This window comes from Thermobia domestica, chromosome 6, assembly GCF_964235325.1.
Source record: "Thermobia domestica chromosome 6, izTheDome1.hap1.1, whole genome shotgun sequence".
In the NCBI taxonomy this organism is placed as follows: domain Eukaryota; kingdom Metazoa; phylum Arthropoda; class Insecta; order Zygentoma; family Lepismatidae; genus Thermobia; species Thermobia domestica.
Window position 1 is genome coordinate 40063899 of NC_137459.1, and position 20234 is coordinate 40084132.

General features: G+C 35.8%; 1 protein-coding gene across 3 annotated transcripts in view; it reads right to left on the reverse strand.

The window, feature by feature from the left end:
• LOC145687958 (transmembrane protein 8B) overlaps positions 1–20234 on the reverse strand; it is a 1033730-nt gene that overhangs the window by 62200 nt on the left and 951296 nt on the right. For all 3 annotated transcript variants that reach the window (XR_014131821.1, XM_081761557.1, XM_081761558.1), the window contains exons 6-7: positions 9943–10073; positions 3005–3164 (exon numbers count right to left, since the gene is read on the reverse strand). Coding sequence is in view for 2 of the 3 variants with exons in the window: in XM_081761557.1 (XP_081617683.1) it covers positions 3005–3164; positions 9943–10073 (291 nt within the window). In the remaining variant the exon portion in view is untranslated. The remainder of the gene's footprint in view (positions 1–3004; positions 3165–9942; positions 10074–20234) is intronic.

Below are 20234 nucleotides of genomic sequence, written 5' to 3' on the forward strand. Positions count from 1 at the left end.
TAAATACTTAGAATTGGAATAAAAACTTGAAATTCGGTGTGTTTGTACGTTTTCGTTAGCGTTACCGAAGTGAATTATCAGAAAATAATTCCAACTTTAGAGTGGTTTTATGGGGAACTGAAAAATCTTTACCATGTTATTTATATGGGACGTCTTCTACACCCCAAGATATTTAGGCACTTCCGGCAGGCCTAGAATGATGAAATTTGGCATGATGAAATTTGGCCTTTCAGGACTAACCGACAAGAAAATTGCCGAAACTTAATATTTTTAATTTTTAAAGGGGCTAAAGGGGGATGAAGAAATTCCCATGCTATTTAAATGGGCGTTTTCTTCGGATACAAAATCTTATCATTTAGATAGTTGAAATAGGAAAAGAAACGATAGAATTGTGGGTTCAAAAGGTGCGAGGCCGTAGGCCGAGCTAAAACAGTGTGTGTGTGGGGGGGGGGGGAGAACCCCTGATGGGCAAATTCTGGAAATATGAAGAGCAAGTTCACGAAATTCACTGTTGATGCAAAGGCCGATAGACAAGAAATGTGAGGCCGTAGGCCGAGTAGACTCGGGGGTCTGGGGGCTCCGCCCAAGCTAACCAAAGCTAGTCTATATTATAAAATTGAAAGTGACTATGTTTGTGACTCTTAATCTCTTCAAACGCCTGACCGATCTCGATCAAATTTTTAACACAGATGCGGTTCTGGCCTGGGAGTGTTTTTAGCTATTCACGGTAGAACTTAGGGGAGGGGGAGGAGGGGGGACAGAAAAACACAATAGCTCTTGAACCACCCAACCAATCTTGATCAAATTTTCAATGTAGATGAGGTTTGGGACTGAGATGATTTTTCTCATTTCACTTTGATGGAGCAACGTAGGGGAGTGGGAGAGCAGGGGACAGATGTATAAAAATAAATAAAACTTCGTTACTCTTGAACCACCCGACCGATCTCGATCAAATTTTCCACATAGATGAGGTTCGAGCTTTGGATAATTTTTATCATTTCAATTTGATGGTGCAACGTAGAGGGGGAGGAGAAGGCGGAGATATAGCTATGTAAAAAGTAAAAATTAAAGTGACTGTCTTTGTGACTTCATTTTTGAACCACTTGGCCGATCTCGATCAAATTTTCAACATAGATGAGGTTCGAGCCTGGGATGGTATTTATCTATTCACTTTGACGATAGAACTTAGGGGAGGGGGAGGAAAGAGTTGAAAATTAAGTAAAAGTTAATAACTCTTGAACCAAAGGATCAAATTTTTAACGTAGATGAAGTTCAACATAAGATGATCTTTGTCATATCACTTTGACGGTGTAACTTAGAGGAGGAGGAAAGACATTTATAAATGATCGAAAATAACAGATATTAGTGTCGAATCTATAGTTTTTTTGAGGTCGCTGCGATGAACAGCGACACTTATGATGGCTTTAAATTCAAATTTATCCCCGCAAATTGTGGGAGGGGGATATATAAAAATCATCAAAAATGACCCATATCAAGGAGCGTTTAGTAATAGTAAAAAGTGACTGACTAATGAAACATATTACTATTTTTTTCTTAATTTAACACAGCGAAGCGGGTAATTGATGCTAGTTATGTATATTTTTCGCTTTATTTTCACTTGTAGAATAGTATGTTGCATTTCGTGGGCGCCATTGTTAGAACACCCGATATATCACTCCACTTTACCTTCGTATTTCTAGTTTTCATTGCATCCTTTTCAATCGTATTATTATATTTCTGTTCTACTGGTTTAGTTGCCATGTCTACCTTACCAACCTACTCTGTAACTTAGGTCGTCACGGAAATACAATCAGACAAATAATATTTTGCTGTTGGAGGAGTATCTCCACATACCTAATTTTTAGTGGACCCGAACATTTCTTTCCACAGGCTTCCTAATTAAAACACTATACACTGTGGGCGCATTTTTCAAGGCGCATATCCCGATGTTACGATCCTTATGATATTCGGTAATGACTACATATTCTGAAGTTAAGAATCGTGCAGTTTTCTTGATTTACTTTGTTCATCTACTCTTCTTCCAAGCAGTTTCTTGCAAACTATATTCTTGCCTACTTGCGTTAAGTAAATGGTCTTGGTTGACTAGCGAGTCGGAAGATTAGCATGACCACAATACATGGCTTGAAAGCAAACAGGTAATTCAAGAAATGTCATGTGAAAATTTCTGTAGGATCTGCAACCAAACATACATCGAGTATGATTGGGTTGCATAAACTACCGGCGGTTTTCGAAAAAAGCGGAGCATGATTGGGGTAAAAGGTGGTCACTTTTGTGTATACCAAGACTTTTAGCATTGTTTCAAGTAAACATATTAAAATCTGAAACGATTCTCTGTAAAAAGGCTCACACTTTGATGCTTATAAATTATACTGATGCAACATGGGGAAAGCACTAATTTCGATTCTAGAAAGATGTAATCTTGCCTTTCAAATGTAAGAAGAACTCTAATCTCTTGTGTGGCGACTACCAATATCCATCAGGTTAATTATTTTTTAACTCTTTCTCCTAAGTATTGCACTTGAGAAGATACAATCGTGTTCAAAATATCTAGCTACCTACTTCCTTAGATTAGCATCAAACTTTCTATTCTCCGATACTTCTGCTATTGTCAATGCCATTGTAAATTCTACAAGGATTTTACCATCAAAATACCCGTTACAGCCTATTTGAGCTTACGCAGGTAGGCAAGAATAGTAGAGCAGGATAGGGTCTCCAGTTTCTTTACCCACGCGATTTAAAGCTAAATTAGAAATTAGGACGCTGTAGTGAAAGTATAGATTGAGAATTAGAAATGCCACGTATATAAGAACTAGTATTAGATATATCACGTGGAGTATAGTGAGACCAGGCTGGACAGATTTATTCCCCTGTTAGAGTGCATGTTCTTTTTGTTAAATTTCCCTTCAAAAAATTGATAATTAAAGATATATTAATGAACGGCCTGGTCTCTAGAATATGATAGTTACCAGAACATATGACTTACCTTTCCCAACAATTGTCCGTGATCGTGGCTTCTGATTGTGCGGCTGATGCTGGAAACAATACTCTCAATCGGCTGGTCTTGTTTAGTGATGAACAAATTTGTCTTGCATCGAGATCATTCACTAGCAAATATCTTGGGAGTGGATGTTCGTTTGCACACACTGAAAAAGGAAAAAATATACTTACGAATTTGGGTTGACAAATCAGTTTAAGGTTAACATAGGTCGCTATAGTTCCCCTCCCTCCGCTGTTCTGAGAGTGGTTGTAGAATTCAAATTAAGAATTACATAAAGAAGTATAACTAAAACATACCTTTATTGATCTATTTAACAGAAGCGAATTGTAACAGCAACACAAGGAGCAGCCTAAAAACTTAATTTTACTTGTCTTCACATAGGGCAGATATTTATTACTCACTTTCACGACCTGTAAGGGAAATAAAGGATGGGGGAACGTGTACATCTACTGAGATACTTAGCCACGGATAAAAACCTGACTATAGTAGTTCGGGTTTTTATAGTAGTCTAGTAGTTCGGATCCCACTTCTTGCAGTAGGCTCAGTCATGTAGCCTTAATGATAGAAAGGAATTTCAAATCAATTAAGACTCCTCCTAGACTAGGCTCTAATTATTAATTTGGTGTTAGATCTCGACTAGTAATCGAATCCCGAACCACATGCACAATGTATGTTTGAGTGACAAACATATTAAAACATTCGGATGTTCTAAAGACTTCTTTTTATTCTGCAAACCTTATGAGTGCCATTCAGATAGGAAGCTGAAAGATGAGTGAATGAAAAATTTAGTGAGATCAGTAAGTTCACTGATGACCCCAAATGAGGTTCCATTGATGTCAACTTAGTTTTAATGTATATGAAGTTTATTAAGGTAACTAATTTGGGATCAATTTCACTGAGGTTGTGAGGTAGGGCAATTGTAAGGAAATTCCATTGAGGATAGTCCTAATCTAGGTTTTGCGAGGTTAATTGAGGTCGGTATGGTGCACTAGCGTTAGTGCAAAATCAAATAAGTGTGAGTAGGCTCTGAAGATTAGTGTTAAACATAGTATTCCTAAAGTAGCAATCATTTCGAGTGAGAACAGGTTAAAGAAATTTCTTTTCATCTCATGTTTGAACGCTTAAAACCGTTACATTTTGGTACCCTTCAATTAAATTCTATTGTGACGTGAAATCAAATTTCTCTCTTCTTACGCATCACGTTGAAGGGGAAAAGAGAGGAAATGTAACAACAATTTATTGTTCCCAAATTGCTTTAATGAGATCCGTTCAATGGAACAAAGTTAACAAATTGTATCGATTTGTCACATCGAGCCCCCACGGGAGCGCTATAATAATCATTAATCTGGGTGTTGTATTCAAATTACCGGTGTCTGGAAAACCAATAACTTCTATGGGCATCAGTTATATGCCTCGTCACTAAAGCATTTCGTTAAAGAATGTTTAACTCGAAAATTGTCAGTTTACTTTATTGTATATGTTATGTTTTCTAAAAGATCTATATTTTGTATACTAGGACGCACCGTAGTACACATAAAAACTCATAGTTCCACAATTCTAATAAATCAAGATTAAGTAATACTTATCTCTTCAATTACTCAATGTATTTTTAATGGGATTATTCGTAAAATTTAATGTATTTATGTTATTATATTGGCCAGTAAGAAATAGCTGTCTCAAGAACTCTATTAAGTGAATCTAATAGTATTTTTCACAGCTGACTTCAGGTTGTTTTTTTATAGCTTTTCGTGTAACCCACGGTTTCCATAAGACAGAGGGAAAAAAATGTGTACTATGATTTATGTAACTTATTCATGAGAAAGGCACTGTTGGAATAAAACCATGTTCGAATCTTACCTCTAAAATGATTTGGTGTATGATTTTTGCCTGTATTGTGTATCATGAACATCCTCCGCAAAGTACAAGTATAATCGGTTAACATGGAAGGGTAATAATTCACCACTTCCGAAATAGCCTGATGGAATTTGTCATGCTCGTTATCCACAACGCCAAGATATTGGGGATGGGGGGGGGGGGAGAGAAGAAGTCGATGTGTGAATCCAAGAAGTGCATTTTAATACTGATGTTGTACCCCAAAGCCTGATATGCTGTTCATAGTTCGGACAGAACCTCAGAAATTATCGGACTTATGATTGTTGCTTTGACAATTTTGAATCCCGTACAAGGTTATTGAGATCGACCTGACTCAACAAATGTGGTTTATTTGAATGTCTGCTTGCTTTATATGGTGGATATGCAGCAATGGAATCCTTTTATAATTTTCTTCAGACATCATCATATTACTAGAGGTTTGGGCACAGGTAATTCTTCGCTGCGAGAGACTGGTCTCATGGCATATGGTAAATTTGGGTATGTTACACTGTACTTAGATATTGCTGTTACACTTTGAATGTTAGTCACGTACAAACAGTATGTGGTGTAATTTGATGCTTCCTTCAATACTATTGGAATTACAAATGGCATTTGGCAAGAGACTTTTGCCGATGTTGCATTGCCCCCTTTGAGTTTTAAAGCATATGTTGTTAAGTAAAATGTACACTAATATGCTACCGAAAAAGTGGAAATAATATGCCGGTGGGTGTAACGTACCCCTCCAAACTTGCCCCTCCAGTATCACATCTGAAATGACATTACTGATCATTAATTATATTTTCAAGCTTATCCCTTGTTTTATTCCGTCATCTTTTATCTTTTCTCAAAAGATCAAATGAATTTTTCGTTGCAGTCCTGGTGAGTCTGTGGAGAACAGTAAGTAATAGGATTCGAGATGCGAAATTGAGCTTAGGAAACCACCAGTATTATGATAGAATGTGTAAACTTCGGTTTACCCATCCTGTAATGTAACCAACATTACATTTACGTATGGCGTGGTTGCCCAGACAAAGGATGTTTGTTGAGGTTTAGCGTTGATTAGGTTCTCAGCATCAGTGATATATGAGAGGTGGACCTAACAGTTTAAAGATAAATCCCGAACCACCGTAATGCGTTCAGCGCTTTCTTAGCGGGAATAGACTCCAGTACCATGTGAACCAAAGGTACACTGCTAGGCACTAGAACAGTAGAAGGGAGTAAATATTTTAGAAGCACATATTATTATTATTATTATTATTATTATTATTATTATTATTATTATGGTATTCTGCTTTTTGGCAGGTACTGGGACTAATGAAGATTTTTTTTCAATTTTAGGTTTGGGCCTGAAAATTTTTCTTCCACATCGCAGTTTCCTCTTTTAACTCCCAATATTTTCTTCTATTTTTCAAATCATCGATCAGTTGTGTTCTTCTTCCTCCTATTCCTCGCTTCCCTTCCACCTTTCCTTCTATGGCGGTATGGAGACAATTTCCTTGCAAGATATTTCCAATCCAATTGGCCTTTCTACGAAAGATGCTGGCTAAAAGTGCCCTCTTCTCTCCTATCCGTTTTAAAACATTCACTTGTTATTCTCTCTGTTCATGTTATCCTCTCATCCTCCTCCAACACCACATTTCAAAGCTCTCTCAATATTTCTTCTCTAACTTCCGTAATGTCCAAGTCTCTGAACCATACAGTCCAATGCTCCATATATAGCAATTGAACAACTTCTTCCTTAGACCAATATTTAGCTTGCGAGTGAATATATTTATAATCATATCTCCATGTGGATTTAGATAAGAAAAAGATTGTTAAGTATGCTTTGAACGTTATTTAATACAGTTTTATAATCAACATAGTATCTTTGCATAATAATAGTAAGTGTAATGAACAAAATATACAGGGTGCATCAAAAGTTTGAGCCCACAAGCCAACTCCATTATGAGTAAAAATACGAAAAAATAGGCAGAGAGACCAATTGATGGAAATACGCGCTTTCACTCTGAAATGTTGGATTTTTTTTCAAATGCACCATGTCCTATGTTAAAGAAAAAGCAACGCTGCCAGTTCAGCAAGTTGTTCTCTTGAGCCCTCAACGTACCATACAGTATTGATAGGAAACGGGTTCGAAATGTTCTAGGTTCTCACACAACAACATGCATATCTCACGTGTTCTTTTTGCGGGATTTTTTTTTTTGTTCGAACACCCTGCTCAATGCGAACGTTACTTTTTCATTTAACATAGAGCAACTTACAAATGTGGAGCTCAAGCCGCTGGTACGATTGAGGGAAAAAAATCACGCTTTTGTATTGATAACTACCTATTTTCAACATCTTTCACCTTTTTATTTTCCTTTGCCTATACTCATAATGAAGTTGATCTATGGCCCCTCACTTTTGAAAGACCCACCATATCACAAGGCCACAGCTTTATTGGACAGAGAGAACATGAAAGAAAACAACCGAAGTTCCAGTTTTTTTTCTGTCATAACTGTGAAAATTTAATAATGTGTGAACATGTTTACCTAACTGGAATCATATTCTACTGCCTGTCACTAGCAAAAGAGTGTGGAGGTTGGACGTTTGCTACGAAAACAATTTTGTTTTTTAATTTAATATTCGAACAAGCAATTTTGAATGCTTAGTTTTCTTCTTTTGCCACATTTACGCTTCAGAAAATAATATCTCATCATTTGATTTTTTTTAAAAAAAAATGAAAATAAATAAATAATACCCATGTGAAATATTTTCCTGAACAGACCTTTGGTTTCCGAGTTATGGATTATCGAAGTTGGGATTAGGATCTAGTCACATCTTACCCCAAAATTTCAGTAATTCCTATTTAGAACAAGAATTCAGGAAGAACATAAAAACAATGTTAACAGTTAACTTGAGTTTAAACATTTAGCAAGTGCAACGTACACTTATAATAAAGCTGTAAGATCAGTGAAGAAAGATCACTTGTCCAAAATTCGGAAGTCATTATTATAGTTTACGAAAATTAATTTGTAATTATTTTTTAAATGTTTTTTATCTGTCTTGGTTACTTAAACAAGTGGATTGGCATTCGTAACTACAGACGTAACTTAGAGACGAATGACAAGTATAGAGCTGAAGTGTAGGCTTGAAGTGTGTTGAATGAACGTAAGTGGTCCTTTTTAAATACCGCGAAATGCAATCCGCATGTCTTCCACATTTCCTTGTCTGGGAGTTTCACGTGTATGTCTGATAGAATAAAATAAATTTTGAGCTTATTTTAATAAAGCAGATTAGATCCTAGAAACTACCCTGACTTAATTCATTCAATCCAGACAGCTAGTATTTTATACTCAAGTAAGCCTTGAATTGTTTACATAATTTTCACATAAAATTTAAATATTTACAATAATTTCGGGATTTCTAAATTTGGTATACTACAATACGTCACGTCAGACATAATTTCTTGCAACAATTAAACACATTTTCTGATTATATACCTAATTTCATTTTTCATTTCATGAATGTAAGTTTTACGTCCCATGGTTATGCCTGCTAGGCTAAAGGAGACGGTGATGATGGGAAATGAATGAAATGGTGGAATAAAGAAAGTGGGAGGAAACGGTAGAACCCCGAGAAAACCCACGCACAAGGCTTTTGTCCATCACAAAGCTCAGTTGGCGCGAGCTGGGATCGAACCAAGGGCCTCATGCACCAGAGATGAATATTCTACCACTGAGCCACCGTGATTCCTTGATTATATATTCATATAAAGCGATGGTTGCTGCAGTTATTACGGAAACATTTATTTGTAAAATACGAACAAAATTATAAAGGATTTTCGGAAAATTTTATCCCAGGAACATCCCCGCGTCCGAAGTAAACTGCCTTCTGTAGATATTTTCATAAGTGATTTACGCAACATGGTAGGGTTATTAATGAAACAATTATGAAATTTGAACAAAATTGTCTCACTTATCTTTGAGAATATGGTACAAGAGGAAACTTACACTAGGAGTAAAATGCTATTTGACAATATTTGCATGAGAAGTGATTTACGCAACGTAGTATTCTTAATAAAACATTCATTTAGATTACATGAAATAAAATGGCTTGAAATTGTACTTACAGATATTTTTCCCCAAGTGTAAAATACTCTTTCTGAATTTATTTTCGTAAGAGATGAATTATCTCGTAGTTTATTAATTAAAATGATTTTGATTGTTGTTGATTTTGACTTGAACGTCCCTTTCAGCATACAAGACGTGGACCTACTTGGAATCTGAACCATATGAACTTTGATGGGAAACGAACCCGGCTCTCCCACGCCAGAAGCGCGTACGCTAATTGCTTAATTAAAATGAACTATGAACTAAATAGCTTATTTGCGAGAAAATGGTCCGAAAAGAACTAATCCTCAATAATAAAATACTATATTTGGAATTTTCCCCACAATAATGACTTATAGTATAGAGCTGTTAATTAAATATTGATGTATAAGATATACACTTTAGAGTGGTTTGAGAAAATCGCTAATTTTCATTTTCACCGTTCAGTAAATTACCCTTAATTTAAGGGATAGTACGATAATTTCAGGTTTCTTAAAAGGTCTCTTAAAGAACTTTATACAAACCATAAATTTAAAAATTGTTGTGAATACGTTGAACGGTATAGAGTCTAGGCTAGTAAACATGTTCACATCAGTAGGAACAAACATCCAGAAACCCCTTTCTAAGCATGTAGGGGTTATGGAAATTGTAAACCTGTTGAAATTTTGAATTGGATTTCCTCATGATCACCCTACTTTCTTCTATAATTGCTCAAAAGTAAAGATTAGCTTAATTTTATTTGGTTCTGGGACCTGACCAAATAAGGAAAATAGATAGGGCCTACCTCTGAATATAGGCAATCAACACCCCAAAGTTTTGTTTCAACCGTAGGAATTATTCTTTGAGATGAAAGACCGTGGCATACTGTAACATGTAAATAGCTCCTTCCACATACAGAGATTAAAAAAAAACTTAAAAGGTATGTGAATATTGGAAGAAAATGTAGTGCTGGATTTTACTTACATTCAAAGCCAAATTTTATGGAGAAGCCAACTCTATGGTTCGACACGACAGTCACATAATGCCACGATTCTTCCCATGGTATCACCGTCATTGTACAGGCACTTTCTTGAGACGTACTGCAGTTCTTCACCCTGAAAAATTAAATCATTCACGTTACCATTAATTTTATAATACTTTAAACATGTTGCAAAGCACCATAGTTTTCCCTGTTTTATACTTAAATACACATACACAGAAATATTACTGTTTAGAGATGATTAAGGCAACCGTAAAATATATTATCCGGTGTTCTTTTGTAATAAATAATAATCATGAGGTCAGTATTTGCTGACTGTATGAAATTATATTATATTATATTATATATATATGTTAGTATATCGTATATTATGCATATTCCGAATTGTTTGTCCTTAGTTCAAACGATGTATACTGTCTATAGTTTCTATAATAACGGAGGGCACGCTCCTTGCTCCTTATGGCACCCGATATTGCATTATAGGCGCCTTCGCCGTCTGGTATTAGTGACTATATACACAAAGGGGCAAGTGCTTGGTGGTGCCTACCATCCAGGGACGGATCCAGGACGGACTTCTGTGGGGGGCGGTGGGTTGTAATACTGGTACTTAGAGCTACTTTTAAGAGCGTCAAACTCAGGGATGGGTTTTATTTATATATAAAATAGAAAAAGTTTCATCTTCTAGGGGGGGGATCGCCCAGATCGCCCCCCTGTATCCGCCCTGCTACCATCACTTTTAGCGATTTGTATTACTAACTATACTGAATGCAATCCTTCAACAAATGCAAAGCTACAAATTCTACCCTTAAAATATACACCTCAATTCTAACAATACGAAGCTTTTCAATTAAGTGTGTTTAAAACGTTTAATTTACCAATCTTTTTCTTTCAACTGATTTATTTGCCTTAATACTAAAACGAAATTGCGAGAATAGTAACAATTATAAGATCTGATAAATAATGTTTCGTTTGTTATCAATCGACAGTAGCGACACCATGCGGAAGAACTCTGTTCTGATCAAACTTGCTGCTACTTCGCAAATAGTTACTATATAGGTGTAGATGGCGGAAATGTGCTACAGATTGTGGCGCCGTTTCGGAAAGGGAAGAACTACGTGGATAACGAACGGCAAACACGGGGAGTGTTTATTTTATTCTACAGTAGATTGTTCATTTCGTGATTTTCCTCAGCCCTAACAAAGCATACCATGTTTATATTATTCATGCCATAAGTACCTTGTCAATACTCTGTCGAAATATTTACGAAATTTTCTAGATAATAACAAACAAGAACCTCATTGAATATTACCGTGAAACAAGGAGAATGTGCATGAATCAAGATCTGACAAACACTTACGTTAATCAACAGGGAGTACAAAAAAAAAAAAAGTGACAAACATCAAATTAAATGGAACTTTTCGAACAATTTCTACATTAAACAAGATAACTATATTTCTGTAATTTGTGATGTGAAATGACATCACTAACATGTTGCACCATTCCTGTTGGGGCATTTGACACAATTTCAGAAAAAAGAAGAAAATGAAAGAGAAGAAGAAAAGTGTAGGGTAGAATATTCACACGATATAGACGGTCCATGTTTCCATCAAACTAATGACAAGAACTACTGCATCCAACTCTACTTGATATTTGTGACATAGAACATTAACCCAATTTTGAGAAATGAATATACATAATCGAATACGAAAACTGAGAGCACTGAACATATTACGGTGATTCGGATATTCCCTTAAATTGTAGGTGTAGCGACCATATTCTGTAACCGTTTGCGATAAGGCAACTCAAAATTCGCATTTTGGTTTGCGAAACGATTTTAGACGGTCTATTCCCCCCCATCATGTATGACAAACTTTTCATCCAACTCAAGTTTGATTGTTGAGTTGAGTTGAGTTGAATTTGAGTTTTACGTCCCGTTCAGCAGCGAGGCTATGTAAGACGTGGACCTACTGATTAACGTGGAATCCGAACCACATGAGCTCCCGCCGGGATCAAGTTTGATTGTGTATGGTAGTAAGGGACATGTCATTTTCGTGTGACACGGAACATTCGATCCAACTTTTCTAAAATAAAATTCGTCCTATTTTCCATCCAATTTTAGGGGGCGCGGTGGCTCAGAGCGTTCACCTCCGGTGCTTGGGGTCCCTGGTTCGATCCCAGCTCGCACCGTGTGGACTTTGTGGTGGACAAACACCGTGCTCGTGGGTTTTCTCGGGGTTCTCCCGTTTCCTCCCACTTTCTTCATTCCACCATTTCATTCATTTCTCATAATCACCGTCTCCTTTAGCCTAACCGGCATAACTGTGGGACGTAAAACTCAAAGATTTCATTTTTTCCATCCAATTTTACTGTAGTTAAAGTAAATGAAAAGTGCTTTGTGTTTAAGTTTAGAATGGTTCCTCAAAAAGAACTTTTAATGCTCGCTTCTCTTTGGTTTACATTATCTTATATATGCTGGACTTATTTTCTTACGCATGTTCAAATGATTGAGTACAGATTGCTTTATGTACCATGAAACCAATTTTTCATGTAAAAAGCACGCATTAATAGAAACGCCCACATCATTTTCCCAAGGGATAGAGGAGAGGCAGAAGACTGGCAGGCAAGTGAAGTCGCTAATATACATATATCTTGATACACATAATATTTCATGCAGAATAGTTATTATTGATGCACATTACGTAACTTTATTAACTACAGTAAACATATTAAATACTGTAGTGGGTGAACAGGCAGTTGACATGTATTAAGAAGAAATGAACCCCTTTCGAAATTCCAGAGGGAAAATTGCCCCCGCCTATGCTCATCAACATGTGCTAGGGTAGAATAGAGTGAATCAGGTTAGGTTAGGTTAGGTTACGGTAATACAGTCAAACATTTGGTTGGGTAAAGTAAATTCGAGTAGGTTAGAATAAATTAGGTTTTTAAAATACGTAGGTGGTGCATGTTTACAATACTTCGTAACAGAAATGGTAATTTTACAGTTAAAGTAAACGAGTGCATACGAAAGTGGACTGTACATTAATTTCTTCTGGCAGATTATTTCTGCACAATGTACAAAATCTACACAGGGCGTTTCAAAAAGAATGACTTGATTTTAAAAGTCCATATGTATTGATAAAAATATACTGCAAAAATGGAATAAATTGCAAAATACTCACAAAATCTTCAAATTTTAGCTATGCTATTACAAATACTCTGTGTCCACCACCATCAGCACGAACAGCAAACGTTTGTCGAATTGTTTCCACCATTTCACCGGAAGTGCGAGGCTGACCTGGTCTCCTACCTTTGCACAAGCATCCTGTCTCTTCAAATTGGCAATACCAATGGCGAATGTTTTTAGGTGCGGGTGGATCAGTGCCAAAACACCGATGACAAGCACGCTGGACTGAAATCACTGACTCAGTCTTTGCAAACTGCAGCACACAAAACGCCATCTTACTTCTGACTGACTGCAAACTGAGAAGACGCATTGATTGACATCTAACGGCGATTTTCTGAAACTCTAGGCCACGCCCATTCAAACAACACTCATTTCCTTGCCGGCAAGTCCCATGTTCCGTTATTATTACTGTCCAAAATCAGGTCATTCTTTTTGAAACACGCGGTGTATTTTATATTCACAAGCGTAATATCTCTAGTGTGAAACCATTGCAGTACTACAGAAACTCTAATAGCTGCAAACAAACAATAAGTTACTTGTAAATGCACAAAATTCTCAATCTGAACACAATTGTTTGGACATACGCCAGAAAAAAAAAAAACAGTTCAGAATGTCTCAGAAAATCATTTAAAGCAAGAAAAGAAGTATTTATTTCTTTAAATGACTAACTCGAAAATATGTACGGGTTAGGTTAGTAGAGTGTAGCATATAAAATATAAAATCTAATTATATTCCAATTCAATTCTTCTTATAAAAAAATCAACTTTCTTTTCATATGAAGCTACCTGGCCTTCTTATCGATTCGGCCCTTTCCTTCAGATAATATTCACTTTATATATATACTACATATTAAAATTTATAATAATATGTATATAATATTATTCTGTTAGCTCTCTATATAATTCATAGCCTAATATCTAGGGGTTTTCTCATCTGAAGTTTCTTGTTCCCGAATTCAGGGACGACTTTTTAATTTTAAAGAACAAAACATTATTACTTTAATTATCCTTTTATTTCTAAGATAGATAAACGGTTTGGAAGTTTTGTATTATCACACGCAGATTTATTCCCCTAGAGTCCTCACTACAAACTCTGAAGTGTCTCTAGTAGTATAGGCCCTCACTCTGAGCCAGTACATACTTAATTTAAATTCTCTAATCGTCTAAAATTCCTTAAAATGTTTGTGGATCCTGTGGCATAAGCTTCTTACTGTCCTCGCTATTGTAACAGCTCATCTTAGCCTTAAATTTAAAAGCAATTCTCTCATTAGAAGAAATGCTTGGCCTAACTACACAGAATTCTCGTATACAAGAAAACTATTTTAGGGATGCCTAGCTAAAACTCTTTATGAAGATGTAAGTGAGGAGAAGGTAAAAAACAGTCTCTCATTATGAGACAAGAAAAAGGCCCGTAAAGTAGGCTATGCCCTATCCATCGGTCTCTCACTAATGAGACCCGAAAACTTAACCCTTTTCCAAGGGGCAATCCCTATCACAGGTTGTCAGGAAAACAACAATGCACAACATATTTATATATATATATATATATATATATATATATATATATATATATATATATATATATATATATATATATATTCAAGGTCTGAGAAAGAAATTCTCAATCTTAAAAAGGATCGAACCCAAAATCATTTGAATTCGAGAATATTCTTCATAAATCCTAACCAAAGGTTTAACAAACCATCACCTTAAAAAAATCTCGCACTTTTCATTTGCTTTATTTGAAGTAAAATTGGGTGGAAAATAAAACAGATTTTATTTTTAAAAGTAGGATCAAATGTTCCATGTCTTATGGAAATTAAAAATGAAATTAAATCTTTGAGCTTTACGTCCCACGGTTATGCCTGTTAGGCTAAAGGAGACGGTGATGATGAGTGATGAATGAAATGGTGGAATGAAGAAAGTAGGAGGAATTGGGAGAACCCCGAGAAAACCCACGCACACGGTGTTTGTCCACCACAAAGTTCACTTGGCGGAGGCTGGGATCGAACCCGGAACCCCAAGCACCAGGGGTGAACGCTCTACCACTGACTTACCGCGGCCCCCGTATGAAAATGAATGTAACTTGATACCATACACACAGTGACGGCAACTAAGGGGGGGACAAGGCTTGTGCCTCGGGCGCGGGATTGGAGGGGCATAAAACTGGGCAAATATTTATTTTCACTACAAGGCAAGGAAAGGAGTTTTAGCAAACTAAAGATAATAAAAAAAACCTCAGAAACTTGACAGGACAACAACGGCTTACCAACCTTAGGATCATATCCATAGAGCGTAAGTTAGCTTCAAAGCTATCTTTTGAAAACATTGTAAAACCCTCTGCAGCCCAAAGAGCCCGAAAAGTTAATTTTTAATTCCAGATTTTTGTGTTTTCATGTAACTTACATCGATTTAAGAGATTTGTAAAATGTCTAACACTGGACACAACAGCTTTACTGTTTGTCATAATTAAATATTTTATTCTAAAGTAACAGACTGTTGATTCATTCTACACACATGCACATCCCGATATAATTTCAAAAACATCGTGATTTGCAGTTATTATGATAAGAGTATGTCAATCTCGCTACTCTCAGATTATTTGGCAATCAAACACTAATTAGTTTGGTGTTTTATCTTGTACTAAAAATTACATTATGCACTGCAATTTTGAAACCAAGCTTTTCCACTTGAAGAAAAAAAAATGGAATAGGAGAATTACTGTGTGATGCCAATATCAAGTGTAATCGGGGAGCGTTTTGGTTTGGTTGGTCAGGAGGGAGGGGGGGAGCTAAGGCGAGTTTTTGCCTCGGTCGACAATTAGTTTAGTTGCGTCGCTGCATATACCACCAAGTTAGAGTTGGATGAAAAATCTGATGTCACACTGAATGGAAAAATGGACTATCTACAGTGACCTTTATACAATACTTTTGTGAACGAATAAAACACTGAATTTATTATAGTCCTGGAAATAGTTAATATGGAATGATATCTTTAATTTGAACGCTCTTTGTTACTATCTGCAGCCTAAATAGCACGAATCGTACGTGCAAGCAATGTTGACAAAACAGTAGTGCAATAGATATGAAACAAAACGGGAGAATCCTAGAAAATACACGGACACGATGTTATCCACCACAAAATACATGGTTGGAATCTATCCACAAGTATTCCACCCCAGAATGAGGTTTCTACAACTGAATTACAGTGCCACTCTGTTGGAATGATTTCTAAACAATAATATTTATTACAGAAATATTTTTTTATGTGATATACCTTGTAACAAACAGGAAAGTATGTAGCAATCTAAAGTTTGTAATGAACGAAAAACCACTGGAATTCATATGCAATCAAAATAAAGTAACAAAAACTATAGAAAGCTAAATGAAATGCAGCAATAGCGAAGAAATAAGATATATTCGATATATATAGAGAACATTTGCAATTAGTTTGTCGCAATACAAATTAAAGTTTAATCACAGTATGTAACATTTCAAAAAAAAGTTGCCGAACAGTACAATACTATTTTAGAAACTAACTACACAGACGAATGTAGCTACTTTAAAACTATGCAAAAAAAAAAAAAACATGTGGTTTGGGAAAACTTTTGCCTCAACGCAAATTCTGGCTTTGCACAACAATTTCAACCAAATCAGACAATCCACAATTGCCACAAAAACTGTTTTCCTGAATTATATAATTCGTACTTTGTTAGAAACCAGAACACAGAAACAAAAATATAATATAGGAATTTGCAAGCAGCCATATTGACAAGAAACTCTATTAATTTGTGTTGCAGTATTTTAAATAGACTAATCAATGCCGTAGTGTATCAACTCGCGAAAGTTTCGTCTCAAATTCAGTCAAGTTTGATCACTAATTACACAGTTACATATTGTGTTATCGTAGTTTGTTTTCTAGTTAAAATAAAAGATACGGGCTATCGTGCTAAACTTTCACGCTATAATTTCTTACACTAAATCAGGTTATGCTGCTAATTTAACTGATACATTTATTAGGGAATTACGAGCAAAATTAAAGGCGTTACCGAAGGAAACATCGACCGAAGAAAAATCACCCCGAAATACGTGTAAACTATCCCTTGTGGATATCCTCATAAGATATAATTTATGAATATGTTATTTATGAAATATAAAGAAAATAATCTGAATCGTTTTTGGAAAAAAAGTTCGAGAAAAACACCCTTAAGAGTAAAGTACCCCTTGTGTAGTTTTCAGGAGAAATGAATTATGCCACATTATGTGGTATGAAATATGAGCAATATCGCCTGAGTCGCTTTTGAGAAAATTGACCGAAAATAAAATAGACCCAAGAATGAAGTACCTCTTGTGTATTTTTTTCAGGGTAAATAATTTACATCATATTGTTAAGTTAATAATGGAGTATTTATTTATGAAATATGAACAAAATAGACTAACTCGGTCCCAAGACTAAACTACCCCTTGCATGTTTTTTTTTATTCTCACAAGACACGATTTATGGCACATTGTCAGGTTAGTAACGAGATGTTTATTTATGACGAATGAAGAAAATCGGTTTTTGAGAAAATGACCAGGAAAATACGCACTCCTAAAGTAAACTATCTCTTGTGAATATTTTCAAAACAAATGAGTTATGCCCAGTGGCGTATTTACGATTTTGTTTCGGGAGGGGCTTTGATAATTTTCGGGGGGGGGGGCTTTGCCTGGAAATGTGAAAATTATGCAAGATATTTCATTTACTTTACTATGCTAAGTAAGATTTCGGGAGGGGCTTAAGCCCGGAAGCCACCCCCTAAATACGCCACTGGTTATGCCATATTGTCAAGTTATTAATGAAATATTTATTAATGAAATAAAATCACATGAGTTGTCTTTGAGAAAATCGTCCGAGAAAACTCATCTCCTAAGAGTAAACTACCCCTTTTGATTTTTTTCCCCGAGAAATGATATACCAGAGTATAGAGTTGTTAGTGAAACAAGTATAGAGTTGTTAGTGAAACATTGATGTATGAAATTTAAACAAAATCGGTAGAGTCGTTTTTGAGGAAACTGCAATTTTGACCCTTCAGAAAACTATCCTTAATTTTAGATGTAGGGAGAATATTCGAAAAATACTGCTAGGGAATCTTCTTAAAAAAACCCTTAAGTTTAGAATTTTGTAAGGACGCGCTGAACGGTACGACTTCCATGCGAGTGAAAAATTTACATCGAGACAAACGAATGGATGGACCCACGGACAGAAGAACAGATGGACAAACATTGAAAAATCACTTTTTCGGTATATAGGTGCCACGAAACATTTAAATCCGTTGAAAGCTCGAATTTGATTTTTTTTTCACGATCACCGAACTTTCTTCTCTCCTATTGTAGTTCGAAAGTAAAAATGGTAGTTCACTTTTGAGAATCACAGATATCGATGAAAAGTGCATTATAAATGTTAGAAAATTAAAAAAAAAGCCAAGGTGAACCAAACTCAGCAGCTCGAGACACGTAAAAGTGTTTAACGCATCCTATGTTGTCGAACCGAGCTCAAGCCTGTCCCTGGTCACCAAATATAGCGATCTTTTAGTTTCTAGGCAATGGGCTACTTGCTCATCGAATTTCGTTCAGATCCCACCAGTAGAATGAGAAAAATCCGTTATCCGGACAGCGGTATATTGTACAAATTTATGGAATCCATATGTTTACTACGGAAATCTGTATGGCGCCTACGTTATCTATATACTATATCCGTACTGCCTTTCCCCCCACTTAGATGCTACATCATGCCGCTGCACGACGTCTGACATCTAACAGTCTTTCGTAATATTACATACGTGTACGTACGGTGCATACGTAAGCTATATGTTATATACGTCCATCTATATATAAGATCCTTACCGCATACTTACGGTTCTTTCGTGCGGAAAGTATGTTTATTCGGAACACTTATACGCAAAGTACGTATAAAACCTGCGTTTTCAGTTATACACGTTTGTTTTATAGTCGTACGTTAAGTTCAAAAACGACAGAATTTACGGACGTAATCTGCGTTTTTGCGTACCCACGTAAGTTTTTTTTTATCTGTGTAATTACCGAGAAATAGTTATATAAACGACCTTAGTGCAAGCGCGTTTAGTGGAATAAGGTTTGTGATATTTAGTGAAACAGTGTTAGTATTGTGAGTGTATATCAATAGTGTTTAGTGAATACAGAAAGTGTAAAAAAAAAAAAAAAATGTGAAAATCATAAAACGGTGCAAAACCAAAGAGACTTTAAAAATATAAGTTAGAAATAGTTAAAATAAATGGAAATATTTGCAAATAAAACCAGGCAAAAACCGAAGTGTAAAAGTGTAGTGAATAAGTTGAAATAATTGTGTGAAGCAAGTAGTGAATAATAATTTCAAGGGCAATAAGCGAAAGAAATAAGCTCGCAACAGGTGAAAACCTAAGGGAAACCATTAATAAATGATAAGAGGTGAGAAATCAATGTGAACAAACCACCAAGGGAAACCATGAAAACATCAAAAAGGTGAGAAGCAAAATTACACAGAGAAACCACATATAGAAAGAAGATGTCAGAAGAAGAAGAAGTAAAAAGAAGAGAAGAAACTAAATAATTAGGTGAAAAGTAAGGCAATGACAAATAATAAAACTATTATTTCCTACAGACAGATTGAAGACAAACAAGATTAAACACTATGATTTCATATTCGTTGTATTTTTTAAAGTAATTTTCTTGAGAGGAGGTGGAGAGAGAGTTGTAATAAAAAAATAGCACAGATACTAGCTGAAGTTTCGTTCTCTACACAGCGTATCATTCACATATAAGCATGAATCTCCTTGTCATTCCTCACAACATTTGTACAGTCCGCAGCAAAAAACCTGCAACATGAGCATGTAAGTTTATTGTGAAACGACGAAGTCTTTTGCTACAAAATAAATGTTCAGGGGAGGACGCCGAGGTTTCTCCTGCGTGATTCGGTACGCTTAGACGTTATGCTGATTCCCTGGGCTGTTAGGTGTAGTTTCAGGATAAACTTACATGCTCATGTTGCAGGTTTTTTGCTGCGGACTATACATGTCAATTTATAGACGCAAGTGAAAGAC